We start from the raw sequence: 25,473 nt of genomic DNA on the forward strand, positions 1-25,473 counted from the left end.
TGCATGGGACAACGCTCAGCCAACGGAGCCACACTGGCCAGGACTGGTTGATTCTAGTATGTGCCTTGATTGGGGATCAAACCCCAAACCTTGGCATACTCAGGATGCTCTAACTAACTGAGCTACTTGGCCAGGGCCCTCCCATTTTTCATGAGCCCAAGAACTTCGGGCTTTTTCTTCTGAACTGCTCTTACTGGGGTCACCAAAAGGTCCCACAGAGCTAAATCCAGTCCGTCCTCCTTGGCACTCAGCTTGCTGACCTGAGAGCAGCATCTGACACCATCCATACGCCTCGGCTCCAAGTCCGGTCTTCTTCCGCACCAGATGCTCATCTGGGGTTCCCCCCATTTCTCTGGCTGACCCCGCCCTGTCTCCCAACCTCAGCAGAAGGAGAAACCAGAACTCAGCATTTGGTGAGTTCATCTCCACATACCTTTCACACAGCTTCGCCTAATGTCAATATCGTACACAACCACACACCTTTGTCAAAACCAACTGATGAAAATTACGAATGAAGCTACAGACTTTGTTTGAATTTCACAAGTAGAGCAAGCTCCAAGGTGCCCAAGATTTGACTGCTGTGTTTTCTTTAATTTTAAATAAAATAAAAACAAAATCCCTCGTGTCGAGGGCTGACTTTCAATAGGAAACTGCTCAGCTACATACGAAACCCCCGCCCAGAAACAAATGGTCTACAAATGGCTTAGCATCAGGTTCCCCACAAATGTGCATTGTGTAAAGAGTGAGGGATGGGTTGGTTTTAAAACTGAAAGTTGTGCCCTAGCCAGCTTGGCTGAGTGGATAGAGCATTGGCCTGTGGACTGAAGGGTCTCAGGTTTGATTCCCACCAAGGGCACATGCCTGGGCTTCGGGCTTGATCGCCAGTAGGGGGCGTGCAGGAAGCAGCCGATCAATGATTCTCTCATTGTTGATGTTTCTCTCTCTCTCTCTCTCTCCTTCGCCATTCCTCTCTAAAATCAATAAAGAAATATGTAAAAACAAAATAAAACTGACAGTTGCATATGCCCCTAGTCCCCTCAGTCCTGGGCAGATTGGGACAGTCGGCCACCCTGTTCACCAGCTTTTCCATTTGTCCTTTTTCCGTTCCAGGATTCAGTTCGCCACATTGCATTTAGTGGTCCTGTCTCTTTAATCTTTTCTAATCCGCAACAGTTTCTTAGTCTTTCCTTGTCTTTCATGACCTTGACACTTTTGAGAAGAACTGGACAGGTATTTTATTGAATGTCCCTCAGTTTTGGTTTGGTTTGCCAGATGTTTTCTCATGATCAGACTAAGGTTATGGATTTTAGTGGGGGGTTTTGTTATTAATCCTCACCTGAGGATATTTTCTCCATTGATTTTAGAGAGTGTGGAAAGGAGGGAGGGAGGTGGGGGTGGTGGGGAGGAAAGAAAGAGAGACAGAGACAGAGACAGAGAGATGGATGTGAGAGGGACATCAATCGATTGCTTTCTGCAGGTGCCCTGACTGGAACTGGGGATCGAACCTGCTACTGAGGTAGTGCCCTTGACCAGAAATCAAATCCATGATCCTTTGGTGCGAAGTTCTAACTAGGAAGCCACACTGGCCAGGGCTAGGCTTATGGATTTTGAAGAAGAAAAGCCACAGAGGTGAAGTAGGGCAGAAATGTGATCTGTTTTATTCACTGTTTCATAGCCAGTGCCTAGAACGGAGTGCCTGGCTCATTGTAGGCACCAACAATCTGTTTGAGGGATGACTAAGGGTATGAATGAATGTCTCTGTGTAAGTTATTTAGGACTGTTGTGAAGGTTTACAATGTGAACGTGAGTACTATCCTATCAAACATGTTGTACGGCAGTATTTTTTTCCATCAACGATGTGTCCTGTGGCGCCATTTCAGGACGCATGGAGCTACTTCATTTTTCTAACTTTTACCCTATTACAAAGACCTGCAATGGCTCTGCAGATGGATGCTCTCTGTGCACATACGTCGGGCTTGTCTCACGGGCAGACCTGGGGAAGAATTGCTAGATGCGGAGGAGGCCCTGGCGTGTGAATGGACGCTGAGGGAAGTCCAGCTGACGCGGCTGAACACCTCGACGCCCCAGCAGCGCTTGGAAGCACCGTTTTCCCCTCGGGATCGGTCACTAAGGCGCAGCGGACGGCCGCGGTGCCCGGACCACATCTCCCAGGATGCCCCGCGGCCTCGGCTACCTGGTGGCGGAGCCGGAGTGGCCAATCCCGGAGGAGCTCGGGAAGGCGGCGCCCGCTCCGCCCTCACCTACCTCAGGGGCACCGGAGCGGCGACTACCGCTCCCAGAAGCCCCGGTGGGCCGGCGCCGCTGGCCACCATTTCCAGGCCCGGCGGCGGCGCGGGTGGGAGAGGGCCGATCCCCCTTCCCGGCAGGCAGCGCGGCGAGGGCGGACTCCATTTCCCAGCAGGCTCCAGGCGGCGGCCCGCGGCGCCTTGTGTGGGATGTAAGCGCGGAGGTGGGCGCGGGGGACCGCGGCCAGGGCTCTGCTTGGGCTGTGGGGGCCTGGCCCGGGGGGGCCTTCGGAGGGGCTCCGGGGCCCGGGGGTACGGCTGCAGAGGGGGCCTGCGGCGGCCACTGGCGGCCCTCGGCGGGGCTCCGGGGGCGCACCCCCATCGGGGCCGGGCTGCGGGGTTGCGGGGGACGGGGAGGCCCTGCAGCCTTGGCTGAGGGGGGTCTCACGCAAGAGCGAGGAGCGGAGGAGGAGGGGGAGGGGGAGGGGGTAAGGGGGGCAGGGAATTGGGGGAGGGGGAGGGGGGTTTGCAGGGGGCGTTGCAGCCTTAGAGGAGCCTGGGCAGGGCCCCCTGGCCGGGCCCGCCGACCCCCCTCTCCGCTCTCCGCTCGCCCGCAGGCCGAGGCCTGCCGCCATGGGGCTGAAGGCCGCCCAGAAGACGCTGTTCCCGCTGCGCTCCATCGACGACGTGGTGCGCCTGTTCGCGGCCGAGCTGGGCCGAGAGGAGCCGGACCTGGTGCTCCTCTCCCTGGTGCTGGGCTTCGTGGAGCATTTCCTGGCTGTCAACCGCGTCATCCCCACCAACGTGCCCGAGCTCACCTTCCAGCCCAGCCCCGCGCCCGACCCCCCCGGCGGCCTCACCTACTTCCCGGTGGCCGACCTGTCCATCATCGCCGCGCTCTACGCCCGCTTCACCGCCCAGATCCGAGGCGCCGTCGACCTGTCCCTGTACCCCCGGGAGGGGGGCGTCTCCAGCCGGGAGCTGGTGAAAAAGGTCTCCGATGTCATCTGGAACAGCCTCAGCCGCTCCTACTTCAAGGACCGGGCCCACATCCAGTCCCTCTTCAGCTTCATCACAGGTGGGAGCCCCAAGGTGGCAGGGGGCGAGCATCCTGCCCCTCTGACAGTGCGTGGCCTACAGAGCCCTGGGAGACCTATAAGCCTCGAGAGGTGGGGCAGGTGCGAACCCCCCTTTCCCAGAGGGAGACTGGCGCACAGAGAGCGGAAGCGAGGTGCCAAAGTCACACAAAGTGGCAAGGACGAGACCCCAATCACATGGCTCCAGATCCATTCACCACCCTTTGCCCCCTCAGCACCCTGTCCCCGCCATTGAGCAACCAGAGGAGTCCTACAGCCCAGCCCCAGGCACAGGGGCAGCAGCAGATTGGGGCGTGAGGAGTTTGAGACAACTAAATGAAATGTCTATGGAAATGGTGGCTTAAGGCTCAGGGTTTGCAAAGATCTTCCTTTGCTCCAGCCCAGTCGACTAGGGCCACACTGAGGAGGAATCAGGCTGCCTCTGAGCAGCAGGAGAAGAGCGTAGAGATGAGTTAGGAGTAGTTGCCCGGGGTGTGTGTGTGTGTGAAAAAGAGGACTTAGTCTCTGGGTCCTGTTTTTGCCTGTTCTGTTATCACCTGATAGACTCCATAAAAGGAGAAAATTCTTTAACCTAAACATAGAACATGGTTGCAGAGAAAGAAGTGACAGGGTCCAAGGCTGGGTGGAACTGGGAAGATCCAAGGTCTGTTGGGAGATGTAAATGGGGAGGGAGAGGCTTGGAACAAGAGGAGGAAGGGGATGGAGGAGTGAGGGAGGAGGGTCTGGGGTTTGGGGAGGGCTGGGAGGTGAGGGTGGGAGGGCTGGGAGGTGGGGGGAGGGCTGGGAGGCAAGGGGGGAGGGCTGGGAGGCAGGGTGGGGACGGCTGGGAGGCGGGGTGGGGAGGGCTGGGAGTGAGGGGGGGAGGGCTGGGAGGTGGTGGGGAGGGAACATGGCCATCCCTGTCTGGCCCCCTTCCTCCAGGCCAGACCTCAGACCTTTCATTGCCTCCCTCCCACAGGCACCAAACTGGACAGCTCCGGTGTGGCCTTCGCCGTGGTGGGGGCCTGCCAGGCCCTGGGTCTGCGGGACGTCCACCTGGCCCTGTCTGAGGACCACGCCTGGGTCGTGTTTGGGCCCAATGGAGAGCAGACGGCTGAGGTCACCTGGCATGGCAAGGGCAATGAGGACCGAAGGGGCCAGACAGTCAACGCGGGTGTGGCTGAGCGGGTACTGCTCCCCCCCCCCCCCAGTCCATTCACACTCCCAGCCCCAGCCCCCCAGGGGCTGTGCTTTCCTGAGCCACACTCCCTGCTCCTTGTCACCACCTGAGTGTCAGGAAGGGGACACGGGAGGGAGCAGGCACAGGGTCATCGTGGCCATCTGGTCTCGTCTTCCCCCAGAGCTGGTTGTACCTGAAAGGGTCGTACATGCGCTGTGACCGCAAGATGGAGGTGGCGTTCATGGTGTGCGCCATCAACCCTTCCATCGACCTGCACACGGACTCCCTGGAGCTGCTGCAGCTGCAACAGGTACGTGCCCGTGGGCCCTGGCAGCTGCGGCAGGGGAGGTGTGCCCATGGGGCCCTGGGCAGCTGCGGCAGGGGAGGTGTGCCCGTGGGGCCCTGGGCAGCTGCGGCAGGGGAGGTGTGCCCGTGGGCCCTGGCAGCTGCGGCAGGGGAGGTGTGCCCGTGGGCCCTGGCAGCTGCGGCAGGGGAGGTGTGCCCGTGGGCCCTGGCAGCTGCGGCAGGGGAGGTGTGCCCGTGTGCCTGTGGGGCCCTGGGACCCTGGCAGGGGCACTTTTCCTCCCCCCCTTTTTTTTTTTGTTAATCCTCACATGAGGATATTTTTTCCATTGATTTTTAGAGACAATGGAAGGGTGGGGGAGGGACAGAGAGAGACACGGATGTGCAAGAGACACATGGATTGGTTGCCTCCCTTACTCACCTTGATCAGGGCCAGGGAGTGAGTCTGCAGCCGAGGTACGTGCCTTTGACTGGAATTGAACCAGAGACCCTTCAGTCTATAGGCCGATGCTCTATCCACTGAGCAACACTGGCTGGGGCTCAACTTCCCCTTTTGCAGCATGGTTCACAGGGCCTGGCCCCGTGTCTCCCAGGGCTCTGGGTGGTGTTAAGACAGGAAAGGACGATGACTCCAGTAAGGGGCTGGTTTCTAAATTCTGGCCCTTCCTGTCCGGTGGGAGGTCCCTGCTGGGGGTGGACCCCTTTGCCTGGTAGACTGAGGACTTACCACACACACACACCCCTCTTATTTCTCTTTTGGCTTCTAGAAACTGCTCTGGCTGCTCTATGACCTGGGCCATCTGGAAAGGTCAGTAGGGGGAAGTGGCCAGGCCAGACCTTCGGGGCCGAGTGGCTGGGTGGCAGCCTGGGCTCATGGGCTTTTCCTAGGTACCCCATGGCGCTGGGCAACCTGGCAGATCTGGAGGAGCTGGAGCCCACCCCTGGCCGGCCAGACCCACTCTCCCTGTACCACAAGGTGGGGGTTCCCCAGCGCCCAGAGGGGAGAACCAGTAGTGGCTGGGTCCCCTTCTCCCTGGGAACTGGGAGGGGCACATGAGAGAAGAGCTTCCTGTGTGCTTACCATGGACCTATCAGTGCTGGCTGCCTCACGCTGCCCTCCTGGCGTGTAACATGTCAGATGTGGGGCGCTGAGGGGGGTGTTTACTTGGTGGGAGGGCATTGGGCTGGGCCTGGGCGGCTTTGGTGCCTGTGTGGGGGGTGTGGGACAGACCCCTCCCTCTCCTAGGCCTGGTTCTGCATCTGGCCCAGGCCTCACCAAGCAGCCCTGCAGCCATGGGCGGAGCAGCTGGCAGAGCGATGGCTGGGGGAGATGGGGCTCCGGGGGTCTTGCCTGTTTTGCATTCTGGCTGTGATCGGGGGAACAGTCCTGCCAGAGGGTCCGGCTGGGGCTCCTCCCTGAGGCCTCCACTCTCTCCCTAGGGCATCGCCTCCGCCAAGACCTACTACCGGGACGAGCACATCTACCCCTACATGTACCTGGCCGGCTACCACTGCCGCAACCGCAATGTTCGAGAGGCCCTGCAGGCCTGGGCCGACACGGCCACTGTCATCCAGGAGTGAGGACCCTTCGCCCCACCCCCCACTAGGACCTTAGTCCATCCTCCCTTCCTCTTCCACCCACCTTCCAACCATACTGACCCAGGAGTGAGGCCTGGGTCCCAGCCCCATCCTTCCCGCTAGTCTGTCAGCCAAGGCCACCACCCCCAGGAGGTAGGGATCCCTATGAGAGCCTCACGCCTCTCCCTCCCTCCCCTCTCCTCCTAACTGCCAACACCAGCATCCAGCAGTAAACCCTGCCCCCTGCCCCCTGCCCCCTCCTCCCTCTGGCTCTGGGCTGGCACAGATATGGTTTGGGAGTGAGGACCCCAACACTCACCCAGGCCCTAGGAGATCAAAGCAAAAGAAACCTGGGCTCCGTCCCCACCAGGTCCTGGGGGCTCCCAGCCTGGCGGAGGCCCCACGTGCCCTCCTGCCCTCACAGCTACAACTACTGCCGGGAGGACGAGGAAATCTACAAGGAGTTCTTCGAGGTCGCCAATGACGTCATCCCCAACCTGCTGAAGGAGGCGGCCAGCCTGCTGGAGGCGGGCGAGGAGCGGCCGGGGGAGCAGGCCCAGGTGAGGGCTGGGGCTCAGCCACAGCACACGGACTGCGGGGCTGAGCGGTGCCCAGCACGCAGCAGCAGGTCTGAGGGAGCTGAGGGCATTGTGAGGGTTTCTGCCTTATTCCTTCAGATAAATGGGTAATGCCCATCTCTTTCATGGCCAAGACTTCTTATTGCGTGGAGGGGGGCGGGATGGAGGTAAGGGATGGTTCCCTCTTTTCTCCGGGACCTGGCTCAGAACTGGTTTCATACAAGGAAGGCGGCTCTGAGAGTTCCCCCTTCCTCACTCTGAGATGAGCGGCTCGGCCCAGCCCTCTGGTCGAGGGAGGAAGGGGTTCTGATCTGGGCCCTCTCTCCCCCTTGCCCAGGGCACCCAGAGCCAGGGGTCTGCCCTCCAGGACCCAGAGTGCTTCGCGCACCTGCTTCGGTTCTACGATGGCATCTGCAAATGGGAAGAAGGCAGCCCCACGCCGGTGCTGCACGTGGGCTGGGCCACCTTCCTGGTGCAGTCCCTGGGGCGCTTCGAAGGACAGGTGAGGGCAGCTGGGCAGGGTCCGAGGACGGGTGTGACGGCGGCACGGAGCAGCTGGAGCCTGGGCGGCCCTGAAGGGGTCTGCTCATCCTCTGGCCGCATGAGTCAGGCCTCAGCCACTGTCCGAGGCGGGTCCTGGGGATCCAGCCCTTCTGCCGCACCTGGCCCCCAGCCTGCTCTCCCTCTCGGGCCAGGTGCGGCAGAAGGTGCGGATAGTGAGCCGGGAGTCAGAGGCAGCTGAGACCGAGGAGCCCTGGGGCGAGGAAGCCCGGGAAGGCCGGCGGCGAGGCCCGCGGCGGGAGTCCAAGCCCGAGGAGCCCCCGCCGCCCAAGAAGCCGGCGCTGGACAAGGGCCCGGGCGCGGGGCAGGGCCTGGCCCCAGGACCCCCCCGGAAGCCCCCGGGGACGGTCCTGAGCAGTGCCCGCGGCCCCGAAGGCGGCAGCGCGGCTCCAGCGCCTGCGCCGTCCGCGTCGCCGCCCCCGGAGGGCCCGGTGCTCACTTTCCAGAGCGAGAAGATGAAGGGCATGAAGGAGCTGCTGGTGGCCACCAAGATCAACTCGAGCGCCATCAAGCTGCAGCTCACCGCGCAGTCGCAGGTGCAGATGAAGAAGCAGAAGGTGTCCACGCCCAGCGACTACACGCTCTCCTTCCTGAAGCGGCAGCGCAAGGGCCTCTGAGCTGCACCCCGGGCTCCCCGCCCGCCTGCGCGCGGAGCCAGTCCTGAGGCCCCGCCCCCGCAGAGGCCCCGCCCAGCTCCCCGCCCCAGCCAATGGGGCCCAGGCCCGGCCTCCGGGCCCCGCCCCACCCGGAACTGAGGCTCGGCCCGGACCGGAGTCAGACTCTCCCCCGCGCTCGGCATCGGAACGTAGAGCCCGTGCCCAGCTCCCCGCTGGCGATGGAAGCCTCGCCGGGACCCCATAAAGGCCCGGCCCCGGGGACTCGGCCCCACAGACCGAGGTTCCCCCCGCGGCAGGACCAGGGCTGCTCCGGGCGCGCTCAGCCCGGGCTGCGGTTTCTCCCGCAGGTCCCGCCTCCAGCCCGGGACCCGGGACCGGCTCGGAGAGCATTTCCCACCTCAGAATTATGTCCCTCGGGAACCCAAGCCCCCAACCCAAAGAATGAAAAAGGGGCGCTTCCAGAATTTGGAAATCCCAGCTTCCCCCCTTCCTATCCCATGAGTCCGGGTACGAAGCTCCTCTAGCCCGTGCGAACCCTGAGCCCCGCCGCCCCCCCCCTCCCACTGGCTCCGGATCAGAGCAGACCTCCCGCCCTCCGGGCACCCCAGGCCCCGCCGTCCGGGGCTCAGGGGGACTCCGCAGGGGCTTGCCTGATCTCCGTTTTGTACATAGATTTATTTTTCAGTTCCAAGGAAGATGAATACATTTTGTTAAAAAAAAAACAACAAAGTTGTCTGTTTTATTGGGAGTTTGGGGTGGGAGCGGAGTGCCCTCCCCTCTGCCCTCGGGCTCGCCTCCCCTAGGGCTGGGCCCCGGCGGCTCCGCGGGGCTCGGGGCTTCCCCTTCCTGCCCAGGGCCCGTCCCGCGGGCGCCTCCTCCCGGCCGGGCGGCGGGGCATCCCCGGCCTGTCCCCGCCCCGGCCCCGCCCCGCCCCAGCGGCCTCCGAGCCACCGGCGCCCGCCCCGCCCCGCCCCGCCCCGCGCCGCGCCGCCCGCGCCGGCTCCGGCTCCGCAGCTCGTCCTCCCGCCGCCGGCCGGCGGCGCGGGCCATGGCGCTGCTGCGGGACGTGTCGCTGCAGGACCCGCGGGACCGCTTCGAGCTGCTGCAGCGCGTGGGCTCCGGCACCTACGGCGACGTCTACAAGGTGCGCCGGCGGCCGGGCTGCGGGGGCGCGGAGGCGGCCGCTCCGAGCCCCGGCCGCGCGGGACCGGCCCCAGCCCCGCCCCCCATCCCGGCTGCTCTGTCCCCTCAGGCCCGCGACACCGCCACGTCCGAGCTGGCCGCGGTGAAGATCGTGAAGCTGGACCCAGGTGCGCCGGCCGGGCCTCCGCGGAGGAGGGGCAGGAGCCGGCGGCCGGGTGCGGGGCGGGCGGCCGGTGGACACTTCGGAGGCCCCCTGGGCGGGTCCCCGGGAGGCGGTGTCCCCTGCCCCGGGCTGGCCGGAGGGGGGCGGAGCTCAGAGGTGCTTGGAAGACCAGGGCGCCGAGTGAGGGCGCTCCCGCTGGGCTCCCCCCACCCACCATGCCCCGTGCTCCCCAGGGGACGACATCAGCTCCCTCCAGCAGGAAATCACTATCCTGCGGGAGTGCCACCACCCCAACGTGGTGGCCTACATTGGCAGCTACCTCAGGTGAGGCTGCTTCCCCTGCCCACCCCCCGCAGCCCCATGTGCCCCGCCGTGTGCCCACCGGCGCCGTGTCCCCCCAGGAACGACCGCCTGTGGATCTGCATGGAGTTCTGCGGAGGGGGGTCCCTGCAGGAGATTTACCACGGTGAGCCCAGGGCCAGGCCCCCAGGGCCATGGGCTGCTGCTGCTGCTGCTCTCCAGTCTGCTGCCCACCCGCCACCCCAACATGTGGCAGGAGGGGCGACCGGGGGCCCTCAGCTTCTCCCCATGGGCTGTGTGACCTTGAGGGAAATACTGCCTTTCCCGGGTTCGGTACCCCAGACCGCCTGTGGCTTCCTTGGTGGAGGGTGGCCGGGAGGGCCAGCATGCCCCCCAGACCTCCGTGCTGGCGCTTACCCCTTCCATTGCAGCCACGGGGCCCCTGGAGGAGCGGCAGATCGCCTACGTCTGCCGGGAGGCGCTGAAGGTAGCGAGGCCATAGGCTGCTCACTGCCCCACGCCCCGCGCTGTGGCCGGAGCCCAGCTGGCCAGTGTGGGGGGCGGGGTGCCTCCCGCAGGGCTGGCCTGAGGGGCTGTGGGTCCTGGGAGAAGGGCCCCAGCCCTGTTGCCGGAAGCAGCCCGTTTCCCTCTTGGCTCAGTCACTTCCTGTTTGGGGAGAGGGGAGGAGGAAGCGGCGTGGGTGGGGGGCCCAGTCCTCAGAGAGGGCTCAGGAAAGGTGGGATGTTGCTCTCAGGGCTCTTCTGTGTCCCCAGGGGCTGCACCACTTGCATTCCCAGGGGAAGATCCACAGGGACATCAAGGTAGGGTGTCTGGCCTGGGCCCTGGGGGAGGGCGAGGAGGAGCTCTCCAGAGCTCCAGGTGGGATTCTCGTCTCCATTCCTACAGGGCGCCAACCTCCTCCTCACCCTCCAGGGAGATGTCAAGCTGGGTCAGTACCCGGGGACACGGTCAGGGTGAGGGTCCTGTGGGAGCTCCTGGAAGTCTCAGAGCCTGCATTCAAGTGCTGGGTGTCCTTGGGCAAGTCACTCCACAGCTTGGGCCTCAATGTCCCCATCGAGGAAAGCGGAAGAGTCCTCCCTTCCTACTGTGTGTTGGATGTGGTTGGGGCCCACCATCTGGCCTGGCGCTTGGTCAGAGGTGGACGATGGTTGGCCTTCCCAGTAGGGGGCCCTGGCCTTGGCAGTTGTAGCTGAACTTGGCCAGCCTGTTGTCTGAACCCCACCCGCCAGGTGCATCCTGAGCCTGAGCCTCGGAGGTGGGTGGGGTGTGGCAGCCAGAGGGCGGGTCCCAGTAGCTCCCCCCACCCCCCCTCCGCAGCTGACTTTGGGGTATCCGGCGAGCTGACGGCATCTGTGGCTAAGAGGCGGTCTTTCATTGGGACTCCATACTGGTGAGGCTGCACCTCAGGCTGAGGGGAGAGGGGCCATGGGGGGGGGGTCGCCAGCCACCCCATCTGTGACCCCGCCTCTAGGATGGCCCCGGAGGTGGCCGCCGTGGAGCGCAAAGGTGGCTACAATGAGCTGTGTGACGTCTGGGCGCTGGGCATCACGGCCATTGAGCTGGGCGAGCTGCAGCCCCCCCTGTTCCACCTGCACCCCATGAGGTCAGCCGAGCACGAGCCCCCTGCCTGACCCCCGGGGCCCTGTTGACCCTCGGCCCCTGACCTTTCGCTCTCCGCAGGGCCTTGATGCTCATGTCCAAGAGCAGCTTCCAGCCGCCCAAGCTGAGGGACAAGACGCGCTGGTGAGGCCATGGTCCTTGCTGGTCCCCTCCTCGGTCAGTCCTCGGGGGAGTAGGGGAGCCACCTGCCAACTCCCAGGGGCAGCCTCAGGAGCCTGCCCCCTGGCATCCTCAGACCATCCGTGGGAGGGCCTGGGCTGCAGCTCGGGGCCAGGGCTGGTGTGGGCAGTGGCTGTTGATGTCACAACAGCCGTATTGCTCAGGCCGGCTGCCCTGGCCGCGGGCTGGCCCTCTCCCGGCAGGCCCAGCGGGCTCTGGAGTGGCAGCAGGGGGCAGTTGGCAGGATGCCTGCATGAGGGCCGACCTGGGCCTGGGGGCTCTTGTGTCCACTAGGACTCAGAATTTCCACCACTTCCTCAAGCTGGCCTTGACCAAGAACCCCAAGAAGAGGCCAACAGCAGAGAAGCTTCTGCAGGTGGGAGGCAGGGGGTGGGGCCGGGGCTCAATGCGTGAAAGCAGGGCTGGGGGCCAGAGACCAACCTGAGCCCACCTCCATCCGCCAGCACCCCTTCACCACACAGCAGCTCCCCCGGGCTCTCCTCACACAGCTGCTGGACAAGGCCAGTGACCCCCAGCTGGGCGCCCTCTCCCCGGAGGACTGTGACGTGGAGGTGAGTGGAGCTGGGGATGGGGTCTTGGCCTGGCCTGGTTGTAGGGCCAGGTGATTCAGGTCAGGGTCCCTTTAACTTGACTATTTCCAGCCTAAGGAGCTCCCCTCCAGGCGAGCCACCCATTAGGCCTCTTCCCTGAGCCAGCCTGGCCTCCTGTGCTGCCCCTTGACCCAGGTGCCTGCCCTTGACCCCGGCTGGCCATGACCCAGGCTGACCATGACCTTGCCCAGCCATCCTCTGCTTTCTGTGTGCTCTTGGGCCAGTTATTCGCTCCTGTGGCTGGTTTTCTTGGTTATGAAGTGAAGGTGCCTCTTAGTCTCAGGATGGTCTCCGGGTTTGTGTGTGAGCACACGGCGGTGGTGTGCGGGGCGCTGGGCGTGTGTCCACTGTGTGTGTTCTTCCTTAGACTTACGACATGTTTCCAGACACCATTCACTCCCGCGGTCAGCACGGCCAGGCCGAGAGGACCCCCTCGGAGATCCAGTGTAAGTCCGGGGCGGGGGCGGGGCTGTGTGCGGATTTTCTGGGGGCTGTGTGCGGATTTTCTGGGGGCTGTGTGTGGATTTTCGGGGGGGCTGTGTGTGTGGATTTTCTGGGGGGCTATGTGTGGATTTTCTGGGGGCTGTGTGTGTGGATTTTCTGGGGGGCTATGTGTGGATTTTCTGGGGGCTGTGTGTGGATTTTCTGGGGGGCTGTGTGCGGATTTTCTGGGGGCTGTGTGTGTATTTTCGGGGGGCTGTGTATGTGTATTTTCGGGGGGGCTGTGTGTGGATTTTCTGGGGGCTGTGTGTGGATTTTCTGGGGGGCTGTGTGCGGATTTTCTGGGGGCTGTGTGTGTGTATTTTCGGGGGGGCTGTGTGTGTGTATTTTCGGGGGGGCTGTGTGTGGATTTTCTGGGCGGCTGTGTGTGTATTTTTGGGGGGGCTGTGTGTGTGTGTATTTTCGGGGGGGCTGTGTGTATTTTCGGGGGGGCTGTGTGTGTATTTTCGGGGGGGCTGTGTGTGTGTGTATTTTCGGGGGGCTGTGTGTGTGTATTTTCGGGGGGCTGTGTGAGTGGATTTGTTATGAGTGTGAGGCTAAGTCCTGAGTCTGCCTTCCCCCCTAACCTGTGTACACTGGCACCCAGTTCACCAGGTGAAGTTTGGCGCCCCCCGCAGGAAGGAGACGGACCCGCTCCCGGAGCCGGTGAGGCTGGCTGTGCGGGAGGGGTGGGGGGGGCTGGGTGCGGGCTGGAGGGCGAGCCTCTCATCAGAGGGTCTTTGAGGCGCTGGCCCTGGGGCTGGGACAGCTGCCCAAGCAGGTGTGTCCTGCCGGGGTCAGGGGAGGCCGGGGCTTCCCCAGGGCCCGGTCCTGGACGGTCATGGGGAACCGGGCCAGGTGACCACCCCTTTCCAAAAAGCGGGCCCCCACCCACCCTGTCAGCACATCCCTCTGCCCCAGTCTGCCTGTCACTGACTCAGTCTCTGCTGCCTCGCTGTCAGCATCTCGTCACTCCCTCAGCCAGAGTCTCTCTGCCCTGCTCCGCCTCCTTCTCCTCCTCTCTCACAATCTCTTTGCCTCTCATTGTCCCCCCCCCCCCCGCCTCTCCCATTCTTGCAAGCCTCTCGCCTATTGCTGTCTCATTTTCCATCTGTCCATCTGCTCTCTCTCCCACAACCTCTTGACCGCCCTCTCACGTAGCCTTTCTGCCTCTCCCCCATCTTTCTGACTCGGTTTCCCGCAGTGGGAAGAGGAGTGGACCCTGCTGGGAAAGGAGGAGCTGAGTGGGTGAGTGAGGGAGAGGGGAGCTGCGGGGAGGGTTGGGGGCCGCAGAGATGGCTGCACGCTGAGCTCCCCCCTTTCCCCCGCCAGGAGCCTGCTGCAGTCCGTCCAGGAGGCCCTGGAGGAGAGGTGAGGGCTGGGCCTGGAGGCGGGGGCAGCCGGAGGGCCGGCCACATCTCACACCTCCTTTCCCTCCGATTCCCCCTCAGGAGCCTGACCATCCGGCCAGCCTTGGAACTGCAGGTGCGGGTGGAGGGGAGCTGGAGCGGGGTGGGCACAGTGCTGTGGAGGGTGCAGCGGGGTGGGACCCGTTTACAAGGGGACCTGCTGACAGCTGGGATGCCCCCCCAGGAGCTGGACTCCCCAGACGATGCCATGGGAACCATCAAGCGGGCCCCGTTGGGGCCGGCCCCCCATGAGCCGCCAGCTGAGTCCCCTCTGACCAGCCCCCCAGGTGAGGCCCAGCTCAGGGACCGGGAAGCAGGTCCGGGCTGGAGGGTTGGGGGGGGGGGGGAGGCTGGCCTGGAATTTGCCCTGGACTGTGCTTGCAGGAACCCCACCCCGACCCCTCCCGGGCTCCGACAGCCCCCCGCCTCTCCCCACCGCCTGGGCCACCATGAAGCACCGGGAGGATCCTGAGGTGAGGGGGCCACAGAGGGACGGGGAGAGGGGAGGCGGGGGGCACACGGTCCTGACTCCGCCTTCCCTCCCAGAGATCGTCCTGCCATGGGCTGCCCCCGACCCCCAAGGTGCACGTAAGTGTCCGCCCGCCCCCTGCAGCCCGCAGCCCCGCCGCCTGCCCACCGCCCGCCACCCGCCGCCCTGCGCGTCCTCACAGCCTCTCGCCTCCGCAGATGGGAGCCTGCTTCTCCAAGGTCTTCAACGGCTGCCCCCTGCGGATCCACGCTGCTGTCACCTGGATTCACCCCGGCACCCGGGGTAGGTGGGGGCAGGGAGGACGCAGGAGCCAGGGGGTCCCCAGCCTGGGCCAGGGCTCCTGACCTCTGACCCCAGGCTCAAACTGCAGACCAGTTCCTGGTGGTGGGCGCCGAGGAGGGCATCTACACCCTCAACCTACACGAGCTGCACGAGGACACCCTGGAGAAGGTGGGGCCGGCCGGCTGAGGGGGCAGAGGGCAGAGGGCAGAGGGCAGAGGCCGGGAGGGGGAGGGGCGGGGTGCTGACCGCCTGTCCGGCTGTCGCTCTATGGCCCGCAGCTGATCTCACACCGCTGCGCCTGGCTCTACTGCGTGAATAACGTGCTGCTGTCACTCTCAGGTACGCGGGGGACAGGCGGAGGGGGGCCGCCGGGACCCCCTGCCCGCCCGCGCTCAGCCCCTCCCTCCTCGGCAGGGAAATCCACGCACATCTGGTCCCACGACCTCCCGGGCCTCTTCGAGCAGCGGCGACTGCAGCAGCAGGTCCCCCTCTCCATCCCCACCAACCGCCTCACCCAGCGCATCATCCCCAGGTGGGCCCCCCCGGGGACCTCCGATCTGAGACCTGCTGTGACTTAGACGTGTCCCTTTGCCTCTCTGAGCCTGTTTCCTCACCCGTCCGTGCGGGAGAGCCTCCCTCCCCTGACCCGGCTGCTGGCAGCGAGAAGGAAGTGGTGGGTGTGACGCCGCTTTGCGGACTGGGGGAGCGTGGTTCTGAGGACGCGGGGCAGAGGTCTGCTGAGCGCTCAGTCCGCGCGAGGCCTCAGGCTGGGCTTGGAGACTAGGATCGAACAAGTCAGTCCTGGGACTCAGTGCCTGGCGCTGAGCTGAGCTGGAGGTGGGGGCGGGAGGGGCACAGAGGCCTTCCTGGCGGAGGGAAGAGCAGGTGCGAACGCAGGCCCCCGGGAGGCACGTGGAGTGGCCGAGAGGACGCTGCCCAGGTGGCGGGTGGCAGAGCTCCCTTTGATGCCAGGCAGGATCGGGGCTTCGTCCAGCGGGCAGCAGGACCGTGGCCGTGGGAGAAGGACCCTCTGTCCATCGGAGGGAGGGAGGGCTGCTGCCGAGCTGTGTGCGCAAGGGCTTTACGGAATCACTCTGGCTGCTGAGCATAGACTAGAGGGGAGGAGGCTGGAGCAGGAGGCCTGTCAGGGGGCCATTGACATCATCAGACGGGGGCTGGGGTAGCAGGGAAAGAAGTGACACGTGGTTGGACTCTGGCTTTAATTTGAATGTTGAATGATGGGATTTTCTGACAATTGGTGAATGGATGGGAGAGAGGAGGAAGGTTCCCGGCTGGGCAGTGGGAAGGATGGAGCTGTCATCACTCAGAGTTCCATGTTGTCACGCTGAGTCTGACACCTGCAAGCGGGGCCTCTGCCGGCTGTTGGCAGAGCGAGTGGAGGCTCGAGAGGGCGGCCGGGCCGTGGGCTTAGCTGTTGCTGTGACCGGGTGCTGGTGGTGCCTGTGGGCCAGGCGGGGAGGCAGGCCAGTGGCTCCACAGCTGGGCAGACGCCCTGCCTGCAGCAGGCTCCCGCCGGGACCTGCGGACACAGGCCCAGGGGCGCCCCGGGCCACAGGCAGGCGGGTGTGATGGGAAATCACGGAGTCACAGTGTCCGTTTCCAATGTGAAGAGCGGAGAACCAGAATCGCTTGGAGAAAAGAATCAAACACAAAAACATCTGCTGAGGCCAGTTGAGCAAGAGAGTGGGAGGAACCAGGGGAGAGAGGAGTGAGGACAGAGGCAGAGAGAGGCAGGCAGGCAGGCCTTGGCTTCCTTAGCGGGGCCTGCGTCCTGGCTCAGAACGTCCCTGGGGGGCTGAGGGGACAGATTAACCAAGGCAAGGACCCGCTTCTTCCCGCACCAAGGAGAGCCAGCACTGGCCGCACCGGGCCGCGGCCTCGGCTGGAACAGCGGGGCGCGGGCCGGGTGCCTTCTCCCCCCAGAGCCTTCATCTCTGGGCCGAGGGCTCCTCCATGGCCGGGCCTGAGGGGCGGGTGGAGTGAGCACCGCCTGCGGGTGGGGCTGGAGGTGCGGCCTCGGCCTCTCTTGTTTATTTCTCTGTGTTCAGTGATGGAAGCAGGGGGGACAGTGGTAACACAGGTGAGAACAGCCAGCCTCTGCTGTGTCCACTCACTGAATCCTCACTGGGACCCTACGAGGTGTGTGTGGGGGGCCATCATCCCATTCTACAGATGAGGAGATCGAGGCATGGAGAGGTTCAGTGACTTGCTCAGTCACATGGTTGGAGGTGATGCTGGGATCTGGACCCCTGCACTGGACAGACTCCCGGCTGTGGAGGTGGGAGCTGGAGCCATGAGACTGGCTTTGGCTCCCGTGCCTTGCACAGCCGCGGCTCCCAGCCAGGTGCTGCGTCTCTGAGCTTAGCCGCGTCCCTGTGAGGCAGAGAAGAGAGCACCCGCCTCCTTGGGCTCTGTCGGGGCCTCTCCAGTGATGCGTGCCCTGGCTGTCGTCCCCACAGGCGCTTTGCACTGTCCACCAAGATTCCGGACACCAAAGGCTGCCTGCAGTGCCGCGTGGGTAAGAGCCGGGCTGCGCGCTCCGGGGCGGGTCTGGGCGCGGGCCCAGCGTGCCCACCGCCCGCCTCTCTTGCAGTGCGGAACCCCTACACGGGCAGCACCTTCCTGCTGGCCGCCTTGCCCGCCAGCCTGCTCCTGCTGCAGTGGTACGAGCCGCTACAGAAGTTCCTGCTGCTGAAGGTGTGGGGCGGGGGGGGGGGGGGGGGAGAAGGGGAGCAGCAGGGGGAGCCACGGGGGCCCTCCAGCAGGGATGGGGGGGCTGGGGGAAGAAATGAAGACCCGAGCACCCCTGCTGCCCCCAGAACTTCTCCAGCCCCTTGCCCAGCCCAGCCGGGATGCTGGAGCCGCTGGTCCTGGAGGGGAAGGAGCTCCCGCAGGTGTGTGTGGGGGCCGAGGGCCCCGAGGGGCCCGGCTGCCGCGTCCTGTTCCACGTCCTGCCGCTGGAGGCCGGCCTGACCCCTGATGTGCTCGTACCGCCTGGTAAGCAGGAGGCGGGTGGCTGTGTGTGTGTGTGTGTGCGCGCGTGTGTGCGCGTGCGTGTGTGCGTGTGCGCGCGCCCACAGGCACCTCCAGGCCCTGAGCGCCCAGCCTCCTTGCAGCCGCGCTCCCTAAAAGATTGCCTTAGACCCGTGGTCGGCAAACTCATGAGTCAGCAGAGCCAAATATCAACCGGACGACGATTGAAATTTCTTCTGAGAGCCACATTTTTTAAACTTAAGCTTCTCCTAACGCCACTTCTTCAACATAGACTGGCCCAGGCCGTGGTGTTTTGTAGAAGAGCCGCCCTCAAGGGGCCAAAGAGCCACCTGTGGCTCACGAGCCGCAGTTTGCCGACCGCGGCTTTAGACCAAAGGGCTTGGCAACTAAGAGAAACCGGCCAGCACCGCGGGCGCCGCGGGCACCGGCGAGCCGCGCAGGCTGGGCTCGGAGGCTCCACTCTGAGCAGGAAGCGGGACACGTGGTGGGCCTCACGGGGCGGAGGGAGCGGCAGAGGCTGAACAGAGGCCGGGCCGAGTCCCAGGCTCCGAGCCAGGGTCTAACGCACAGGATTTCACTCTTGATCCCACGATGGCCCTGCAAGGTTGGCATCGTCGTGCCTGCGTTAGGGGTGAGGAGACCGAGGCTGAGTCCCCCAGCCTGGCTCCGGGCCCCGCCCTCCCCACGCCCAGCTGTCAGGGGGGTGGGCGGCCTCACCCGCCCAGGTTGTGCGAACGGAAGGCCTTGTGGCCAAGAGCTGCCCGAGGCTGTCCCCGGGTCCTCTTGGGGCCCCAGCAGGGCCGGAGGCTCACGTCTCCCTCCTCTGCCGCAGAGGGGCTCCCAGGCTCCGCCCAGCAGGTGGTCCAGGTGGACAGGGACACGGTGCTGGTCTGCTTTGACCGTGAGTGCCCGGGGTTAGGGCTCCGGGTGGTGAGGGAGGCCGGGAGGGAGCCACCATCCCTGCTCACCAGCCCCTCCCCGTGCAGGCTGCGTGAGGATCGTCAACCTGCTGGGCGAGCCTGCGGCCACCCTGGCTCCCGTGCTGACCTTTGACTTCCCCATTGAGACTGTGGGTGAGTGAGCCAGACAGGCGGGGCTGGAGCACCCCGGGCCTTTAGCCGGCAGCAGGACAAGGCGTCAGGTCCCCCAGCCCCTCTGAAGGGCCATCCTGGTCACCTCGGTCAGGGAAGCCCGCATCTCAGGGCAGGCCCGCCCCTCCCAGTGTGTCTGCAGGACAGCGTGCTGGCCTTCTGGAGCCACGGAATGCAGGGCCGCAGCCTGGACACCAACGAGGTGAGTGGACTCGGGAACCGAACCGGCTGCCCCTGACCAGCAGAGGGCCAGTGGCCTCAGCGTCCCTTTCCTTCCAGGTGACCCAAGAGATCACGGATGAGACGAGGGTCTTCCGGGTGCTTGGGGCCCACAGGTAGGACATGCGCTCGGCCTCCCGCTCAGAGGCCCCGAGGCCAGGTGGCCGTGCCCGGGTGTCTGCCGCCCAGCTCACCGCCGCCTCTCCCTGCAGAGACATCATCCTTGAGAGCATTCCCACCGACAACCCTGGGGCTCACAGCAACCTCTACATCCTCACCGGCCACCAGAGCAGCTACTGAGCGCGGGGCCCGCCAGAGGCACCCCCTCCCCACGCCTTGGCTGCAGCCCAGCCCGCTTAGGCAGAGGGAGCCCAGGCCCGCGCTGCTGGGCTGAGGGGCAGAGGTAATCCTGAGAAGTCGGGGGGCTGCGGAGGGAGGAGAGCCCTCCCACACCCCTGCAATAACTGGACCAGAGGAAGCTGCTGTCACTCCCCTCCCCTCCAGCAGCCCGGGGCCCGTGCCCCATGGCAGAGGCCCTGTAGGGCGGGGCAGGCCCTGGACGATCCATTCCATGTTTCCCATTTCCTTTCCATCCTCCTGCCGAGAGCCTGCCCCGCCCCCGCCCCTGTCCCGGGAACATACTATTTAAGAGAGAAAACTATATTGGTATTAAAGCTGGTTTCACTTTATTCCATGGTCCTTGTGGGTCAGGGGACCGAAGCCCACGCCTCACTTCCCTCCGCCTCCCCCCTCCCCCCAGCACGTCTTTCTGTGGCACCGGTGCTGGGGGTGCACCGTGGTGGGGGCGGGCCCAGTGTGAGCGGCTCCCCTGGGTGCAGACCTCAGTGACGGGGAGGCCGGTGCTGGGGTGCACCGTGGGGAGGGGGTGCGTTGTGGGGAGGGGGTGCACCGTGGTGGGGGCGGGCCCAGTGTGAGCGGCTCCCCTGGGTGCAGACCTCAGTGACGGGGAGGCCGGTGCTGGGGTACACCGTGGGGAGGGGGTGCGTTGTGGGGAGGGGGTGCACCGTGGTGGGGGCGGGCCCAGTGTGAGCGGCTCCCCCCGGGGTGCAGACCTCAGTGACAGGGAGGCTGGTGCTGGGGTGCACCGTGGGGAGGGGGTGCACCGTGGTGGGGGCGGGCCCAGTGTGAGCGGCTCCCCTGGGTGCAGACCTCAGTGACGGGGAGGCCGGTGCTGGGGTGCACCGTGGGGAGGGGGTGCGTTGTGGGGAGGGGGTGCACCGTGGTGGGGGCGGGCCCAGTGTGAGCGGCTCCCCCCGGGGTGCAGACCTCAGTGACAGGGAGGCTGGTGCTGGGGTGCACCGTGGGGAGGGGGTGCACCGTGGTGGGGGCGGGCCCAGTGTGAGCGGCTCCCCTGGGTGCAGACCTCAGTGACGGGGAGGCCGGTGCTGGGGTGCGTTGTGGGGAGGGGGTGCACCGTGGTGGGGGCGGGCCCAGTGTGAGCGGCTCCCCCCGGGGTGCAGACCTCAGTGACGGGGAGGCTGGTGCTCCCAGGAGGCACCGGGCCCGGTCTTTCTGGGTCTCCTTGCTCAGGATGAGCCTCGGCCTCGCAGTGTGACAAGGGCATGTAGCTGGGAGGCTGTGAATGAGGCGCTCTCTCTGGAGCAGCCCTGCCCGGGTGGGCTCACCAGGCAGCCGGGGCCAGGAGGGGCCGGCCGGGGGCCGCTCCACCCAGCCCCGGAGGCCTGTGGAGCCGCTGCCATGACCGGTATTTCCTGCCCCGGCCTGGCTGCCTCCTGCCTCCCACCTGGTGCCAGACCTCGGAGTGTGGGCACCACCATCAGGCTGCACTTGGGAAGATTAGCCAGTGTCCACTGAACAAGAATTCCCAGAGGGCCTTCCAGGGCCAGGCCTGGGGCTCACAGAGGGCTGCTCGGAGCCCAGGACCAGCCCCATAGCGGGGGTATTTATGCGTATGTGAGAGTCAGCTGTGCTTCCTTCTCCTGTGACGCCACCGCGACACTGCGCCCTGCTGCATCCCGCCCGGGGATGTGACCAAAGAAAAGGCATCGGTAGCATCCTGGTTCTTAGGAGAGTGAAGGTTCCATTCCCAGTCAGGGCATTTCTTTCTCTCCCTCTACTTTCTTTATTAAAAATCAATAAAGCCCTAACCGGTGTGGCTCAGTGGATAGAGCATTGGCCTGAGGACTGAAGGGTCCCAGGTTCCATTCCTGTCAAGGGCATGTGGGCACATTCCCAGTAGGAGGTGTGCAGGAGGCAGCTGATGGATGTTTCTAACTCTCTATCCCTCTCCCTTCCTCTCTGTAAAGAAATCAATAAAAATACTTTAAATAAATAAAAAAAAATAAAACCTGTCTTGGAGAGCTTTCCATGATCAGTGCCTCCTACTTCTTTTTTTGTTAATAGACAGTGGTATTCCATTGTAAAGGTTTCCGTGATGTGCTAACTTACTGTAATTAGGCTGATGGGAGTTTGTTTCTACTACTTTGGAATTAAAACGATGCTGCAGTAAATATGCCGAGTGTCACTGGCATATTCAAGGGTCCATTAGGACACTTCCTGGGTGGCACAGCAGGGTCACAGTGGCCGTCCTGGGACAGCCCCCGTCTAATTGCCCTCCCTGGGCAGGCCTCTGGGATGGGTTAGACCGGCCTCTCAGCCATTCCAGGGGGAGTGCAGGAGTGTGGGCAGCCCACACCCCAGCCTCCTGAGGGTCGGAGAGGTGACTACCAGAAAGTGGCCATGTTCACGGCCTCGCCAGCCCCTGGTCCCGGCCCGCTGCATGCTTTTTGCGGGAAGGGAAGGAATGAGCGTGTTGTGAAGGGGGGGCCCTGGGGTCAGGCCCCTGGACCCCATTTTCCTGGGTGTATCCTCTCTAAGTGCCTGCAGGGCTTGTAGGAAGATTGAAAATACCCTATACACCAAATGCAATAACACAGATGCATCTTATAGAGGTAATGCCGAATTAAAGCAACAAATTGCATAAAACTGCACACAGTATTACAGTAAAACTAAACTTTGTATTGTTTGGTGACGAACTTGATAAATCAAGTCAGAAGAAGAAAAAGCACAAAATGCAAAATGCTGGTCCCTGTGAGGGGAGGGAGGGTGGGGAAGGCAGGACCCCAGGAATTTGCAGAAGGCACTGGTAACACCCTGGCTCTCGGACGGGTGTCTTCAGGGCATCCCATGTATAACTGTTTCCTACTCACCTGAGGCGCACACATCCTTTTGTATGTACCAAATACTATGTAATGAAAGATTAGGTTGAAAAGTGTCAAAGTAATCACACAAAAATCAAAGCCCTATAATGGTTTAAAAAACGGAAACAAAAAGCCAAGATAACCCTCTCCTCCACAGGGACCTCAAGTGGAGATGATGGAAGGGTGGGCAGGTCTTTCCCAGCTATTGCTTCTATCATTTCTTTAAAATAAATAAGTTTTATTGATTTTTACAGAGAGGGAGAGAGAGAGAAACATCCATCAGCTGCCTCCTGCACACCTCCTCCTGGGGATGTGCCTGAAACCAAGGTACCTGTCCTTGAACGGAATGGAACCTGGGACCTTTCAGTCTGCAGGCCGATGCTCTATCCACTGAGCCAAACCTGTTAGGGTTATTGTTTCTTTTAAAAACAGCTTTTTGGAGGAAGAGTTGGCATACAATAAACTGCATGTATTAAAATGAGCTATTTGATGACTTCAACACACAGGCACCACACCCGTGAAACCCTTACCGCAATCAAGATAAACATCTCCATCCCCCAAAAGCTTCCTCCTAGTCACACCACCTGCTCTTCACCTCCCCGTGCCCCTGACCACTGGTCTGCTGTCAATAGAGATGAGTTTGAATTTTGCAAAATTTATATAAAGAGAATCATACAATGTATTCTGTTCCTCTCTGGCTTCTTTCACTAAGCACAATTATTTTGAGTTTCATCCATGTTGATCCATGTAGTAATTAGCAGCCACTTGTTGCTAAGCAGAATTCCACTGCATGGGGATGGACCAGTGCGTTTGGCTAGTCACCTGGTGAACATGTGGGCTGCTTCCAGTTTGGGACTGTTACAAACGAAGCGGCTATGGGAGTTTTGTTTTGTTTTTTAGTTGTCTTTGGCTTCTTGCACTGAGAGAGGATCTGTTCTGGAGCCCCCCCTGCTCCAGAGAGAGGGGGAAATAAATAAATAAATAAATAAAGCGACATTGATTTCGGAGAGGGAGAGATAGAAACATCATTGAGAATTATTGATCAGCTGCCTCCTACACACACACCTGCTGCTAGTGATTGAGCCCGCAACTCAGGCAGGCTTCTAGGTCAGGCGGTATGGGTTAACGGCTTTTCAAGGCTGCCTAATTCCAGGTTATGTATATTTCAATTTGTTGAACCATTCACACACATATCTTTTTGTTTGTTAATCCTCACCCGAGGATACTTTTCCATTGATGTTTAGAGAGAGTGGAAGAGGGAAAGACAGAAATATCGATGTGAGAGAAACACATAAATTAATTGCCTCCTACACCAAGGCCTAGGCTGGGGAGGAACTGAGGTACGTGCCCTTGACTGGAATCAAACCTGGGACCCTTTGGTCAACAGATTGACGCTCTATCCACTGAGCCAAACTGGCTAGGGCCACAATGTATCTTTTTTTTTTTTTTTTAATATGTAACGCTTCATGAATTTGCATGTCATCCTTGTGCAGGGGTCACGTTAATCTCTATATCGTTCCAATTTTAGTATACGTGCTGCCAAAGCGAGCACACAATATATCTTTTTAATATATTTTTATTGATTTCAGAGAGGTAGTGAGGAGAGAAACATCAAAGATAAGAAAATCATTGATCTGCATGTCCCCCACTGGGGATGGAGCCCACAACCCAGGCATGTACCCTGACGGGTATCAAACGGTGACTTCCTGATTCACAGGTCAATACACAACCTCTGAGCCACACTGGCTTGACAACCACTCATATATATATATTTTAATATATATAATTTATTGATTTCAGAAAGAGAAACATCAATTTGATGAGCATCATTGATCAGCTGCCTCCTGCTTGCCCCTACTAGGCATGGAGCCCACAACCAGGCATGTCCTATAAATGCAGAGGACAACACATTACTTGACACAATCACAGGCGCTGCTTTGGGGGCAGATTCCCCAGAGAGGGGTTGCTTTATTGAAATTGTTTATTTTCCTTGAAAGATATATACTTTTTAAATATAATCCTCACCTGAGGATATTTTTTCAGGGAGGGAGGAAGGAAAGGAGGGAAACACCATTGTGAGACACATTGATTCCACAGAGTCCTGACCGAGGGTGAACTTGCAGTCCAAGTATGTGCCCTGGTCTGGAAATTGAACCTGCGACCCTTTAGGGCCCGGCGGATGCTCTGTCCACTGAGGCACAACAGACAGGAAGGGGTGCAATTTCAATAGCCAACAGAATGCTTTCCAAAAAAGACCTTCTTACTAGTGTCAGCACATTTGTCTTCTGCTCTTTTAATGATTATAGAAAGAGAGCCTTCATTATCACCTTAATTTGCATTTCCCTGCTAACAGTGTCTCTTTCACATTTTTTGGCTATTTGGACTTGCTTTTCTGAAACTTGACTATTTGTAGTCTTTTCAAAAATTAGTTTTTCCCTGGCTAGGCAGCTCAGTTGGTTAGAATGTTGTCTGGGTAGACCAAGGTGCAGGTTCCATCCCCAGTCAGGGGACATACGAGAAGCAGCCAATGGCTCACTCGGGTGTGGCTCAGTAGTTGAGGATCCATAAGCCAAGAGGTCAAATTTGGATTCCTAGTCAGGGCACATAACCAGGTTGTGGGCTTAAACCCCAGTAGGGGCATGCAGGAGGCAGTAGATGGATGAGTCTCATCATTGATGTTTCTATCTCTCTTTCCCCTCTCCCTTCCTCTGAAATAAAAAACAAGAACCCAATGAATGTAAATAATTGGAACAAGTTGATGTTTCTCAAATCAATAAAAACTAGGAAAAATTATTTTTTAAGACTTCTTTGCATATTAAAGATATTAACTATCAGGTGTGGCAACTGTTTTTGTGAATTATTGTCTGTTGACTTTTATCATAGTTTCCATGTATTTGGTAATCAAGTATATCTTTTCTTCATAGTTTGAAGTCCGTCTTCATCAACTCTCTACTCCTGCATAACCCTGACAGCCTAAATGGTTTTACTGTTTCTATTCAGGACCGTATAACATTAGCTAAAGCTTTTCCTCACTGAACTGAATACCACCTTTGTGGTATTTTTACCCATAAAAGGGGAATCTATTTCAGGACTGTTTCACTGATGTCATTCCTATATCACATTAACTATTGTATTTTATACTGTATAGT

At 61.3% G+C, this 25,473-nt stretch overlaps 2 protein-coding genes and 1 non-coding gene across 7 annotated transcripts; 2 read left to right on the plus strand and 1 right to left on the minus strand.

The window, feature by feature from the left end:
• Window positions 1-2,256: 2,256 nt before the first annotated feature.
• Window positions 2,257-8,805, plus strand: MEN1 (menin 1). Of its 2 annotated transcripts, none has more exons than XM_036430506.2 (10): window positions 2,257-2,458; window positions 2,864-3,324; window positions 4,302-4,510; window positions 4,684-4,812; window positions 5,573-5,613; window positions 5,694-5,781; window positions 6,246-6,382; window positions 6,808-6,943; window positions 7,299-7,463; window positions 7,657-8,805. In XM_036430506.2, coding segments are annotated over exons 1-10 (1,851 nt in total). In that variant the 5' UTR covers window positions 2,257-2,456; the 3' UTR covers window positions 8,140-8,805. The 2 variants fall into 2 exon arrangements, with proteins under 2 accessions (XP_036286399.1, XP_036286400.1); XM_036430507.2 differs by having other exon boundaries at window positions 2,329-2,470.
• Window positions 8,806-9,100: 295 nt separating this feature from the next.
• Window positions 9,101-19,831, plus strand: MAP4K2 (mitogen-activated protein kinase kinase kinase kinase 2). Of its 4 annotated transcripts, XM_036430489.2 has the most exons (32): window positions 9,102-9,283; window positions 9,392-9,449; window positions 9,679-9,769; window positions 9,847-9,911; window positions 10,177-10,232; window positions 10,519-10,566; window positions 10,652-10,694; window positions 11,084-11,156; window positions 11,238-11,369; window positions 11,447-11,509; window positions 11,840-11,921; window positions 12,010-12,117; window positions 12,524-12,602; window positions 13,244-13,302; window positions 13,841-13,884; window positions 13,969-14,007; window positions 14,088-14,121; window positions 14,230-14,332; window positions 14,430-14,518; window positions 14,592-14,633; window positions 14,733-14,817; window positions 14,906-14,985; window positions 15,096-15,156; window positions 15,232-15,349; window positions 17,298-17,356; window positions 17,432-17,535; window positions 17,658-17,835; window positions 18,665-18,733; window positions 18,819-18,905; window positions 19,055-19,125; window positions 19,203-19,258; window positions 19,355-19,831. In XM_036430489.2, exons 1-32 carry the CDS (start codon window positions 9,188-9,190, stop codon window positions 19,440-19,442), a joined length of 2,460 nt encoding a protein of 819 aa, XP_036286382.1. In that variant the 5' UTR covers window positions 9,102-9,187; the 3' UTR covers window positions 19,443-19,831. The 4 variants fall into 4 exon arrangements, with proteins under 4 accessions (XP_036286381.1, XP_036286383.1, XP_036286382.1 ...); XM_036430488.2 differs by having other exon boundaries at window positions 9,101-9,283; window positions 14,592-14,817; XM_036430490.2 differs by lacking the exon at window positions 13,969-14,007 and having other exon boundaries at window positions 9,101-9,283.
• Window positions 19,832-23,772: 3,941 nt separating this feature from the next.
• On the minus strand, window positions 23,773-23,876 carry LOC118714972. The gene has a single exon (XR_004986725.1). It is a non-coding gene; the product is annotated as a U6 spliceosomal RNA (small nuclear RNA).
• Window positions 23,877-25,473: the final 1,597 nt, after the last annotated feature.

This window comes from Pipistrellus kuhlii, unplaced genomic scaffold (genome assembly GCF_014108245.1).
Source record: "Pipistrellus kuhlii isolate mPipKuh1 unplaced genomic scaffold, mPipKuh1.p scaffold_m20_p_109, whole genome shotgun sequence".
Classification (NCBI taxonomy): Eukaryota; Metazoa; Chordata; class Mammalia; order Chiroptera; family Vespertilionidae; genus Pipistrellus; species Pipistrellus kuhlii.

Coding starts and splice junctions, on each gene's coding strand:
- MEN1 (XM_036430506.2), top strand. Junction 3,325..4,301: donor CCTCTTCAGCTTCATCACAG/GTGGGAGCCCCA, acceptor TCCCTCCCACAG/GCACCAAACTGGACAGCTCC. Junction 6,944..7,298: donor GGCCGGGGGAGCAGGCCCAG/GTGAGGGCTGGG, acceptor CCCCTTGCCCAG/GGCACCCAGAGCCAGGGGTC.
- MAP4K2 (XM_036430488.2), top strand. CDS start 9,188: ATGGCGCTGCTGCGGGACGTGTCGCTGCAGGACCCGCGGGACCGCTTC. Junction 10,233..10,518: donor TCTGCCGGGAGGCGCTGAAG/GTAGCGAGGCCA, acceptor CTGTGTCCCCAG/GGGCTGCACCACTTGCATTC. Junction 15,350..17,297: donor ACCCAGCGCATCATCCCCAG/GTGGGCCCCCCC, acceptor TCGTCCCCACAG/GCGCTTTGCACTGTCCACCA.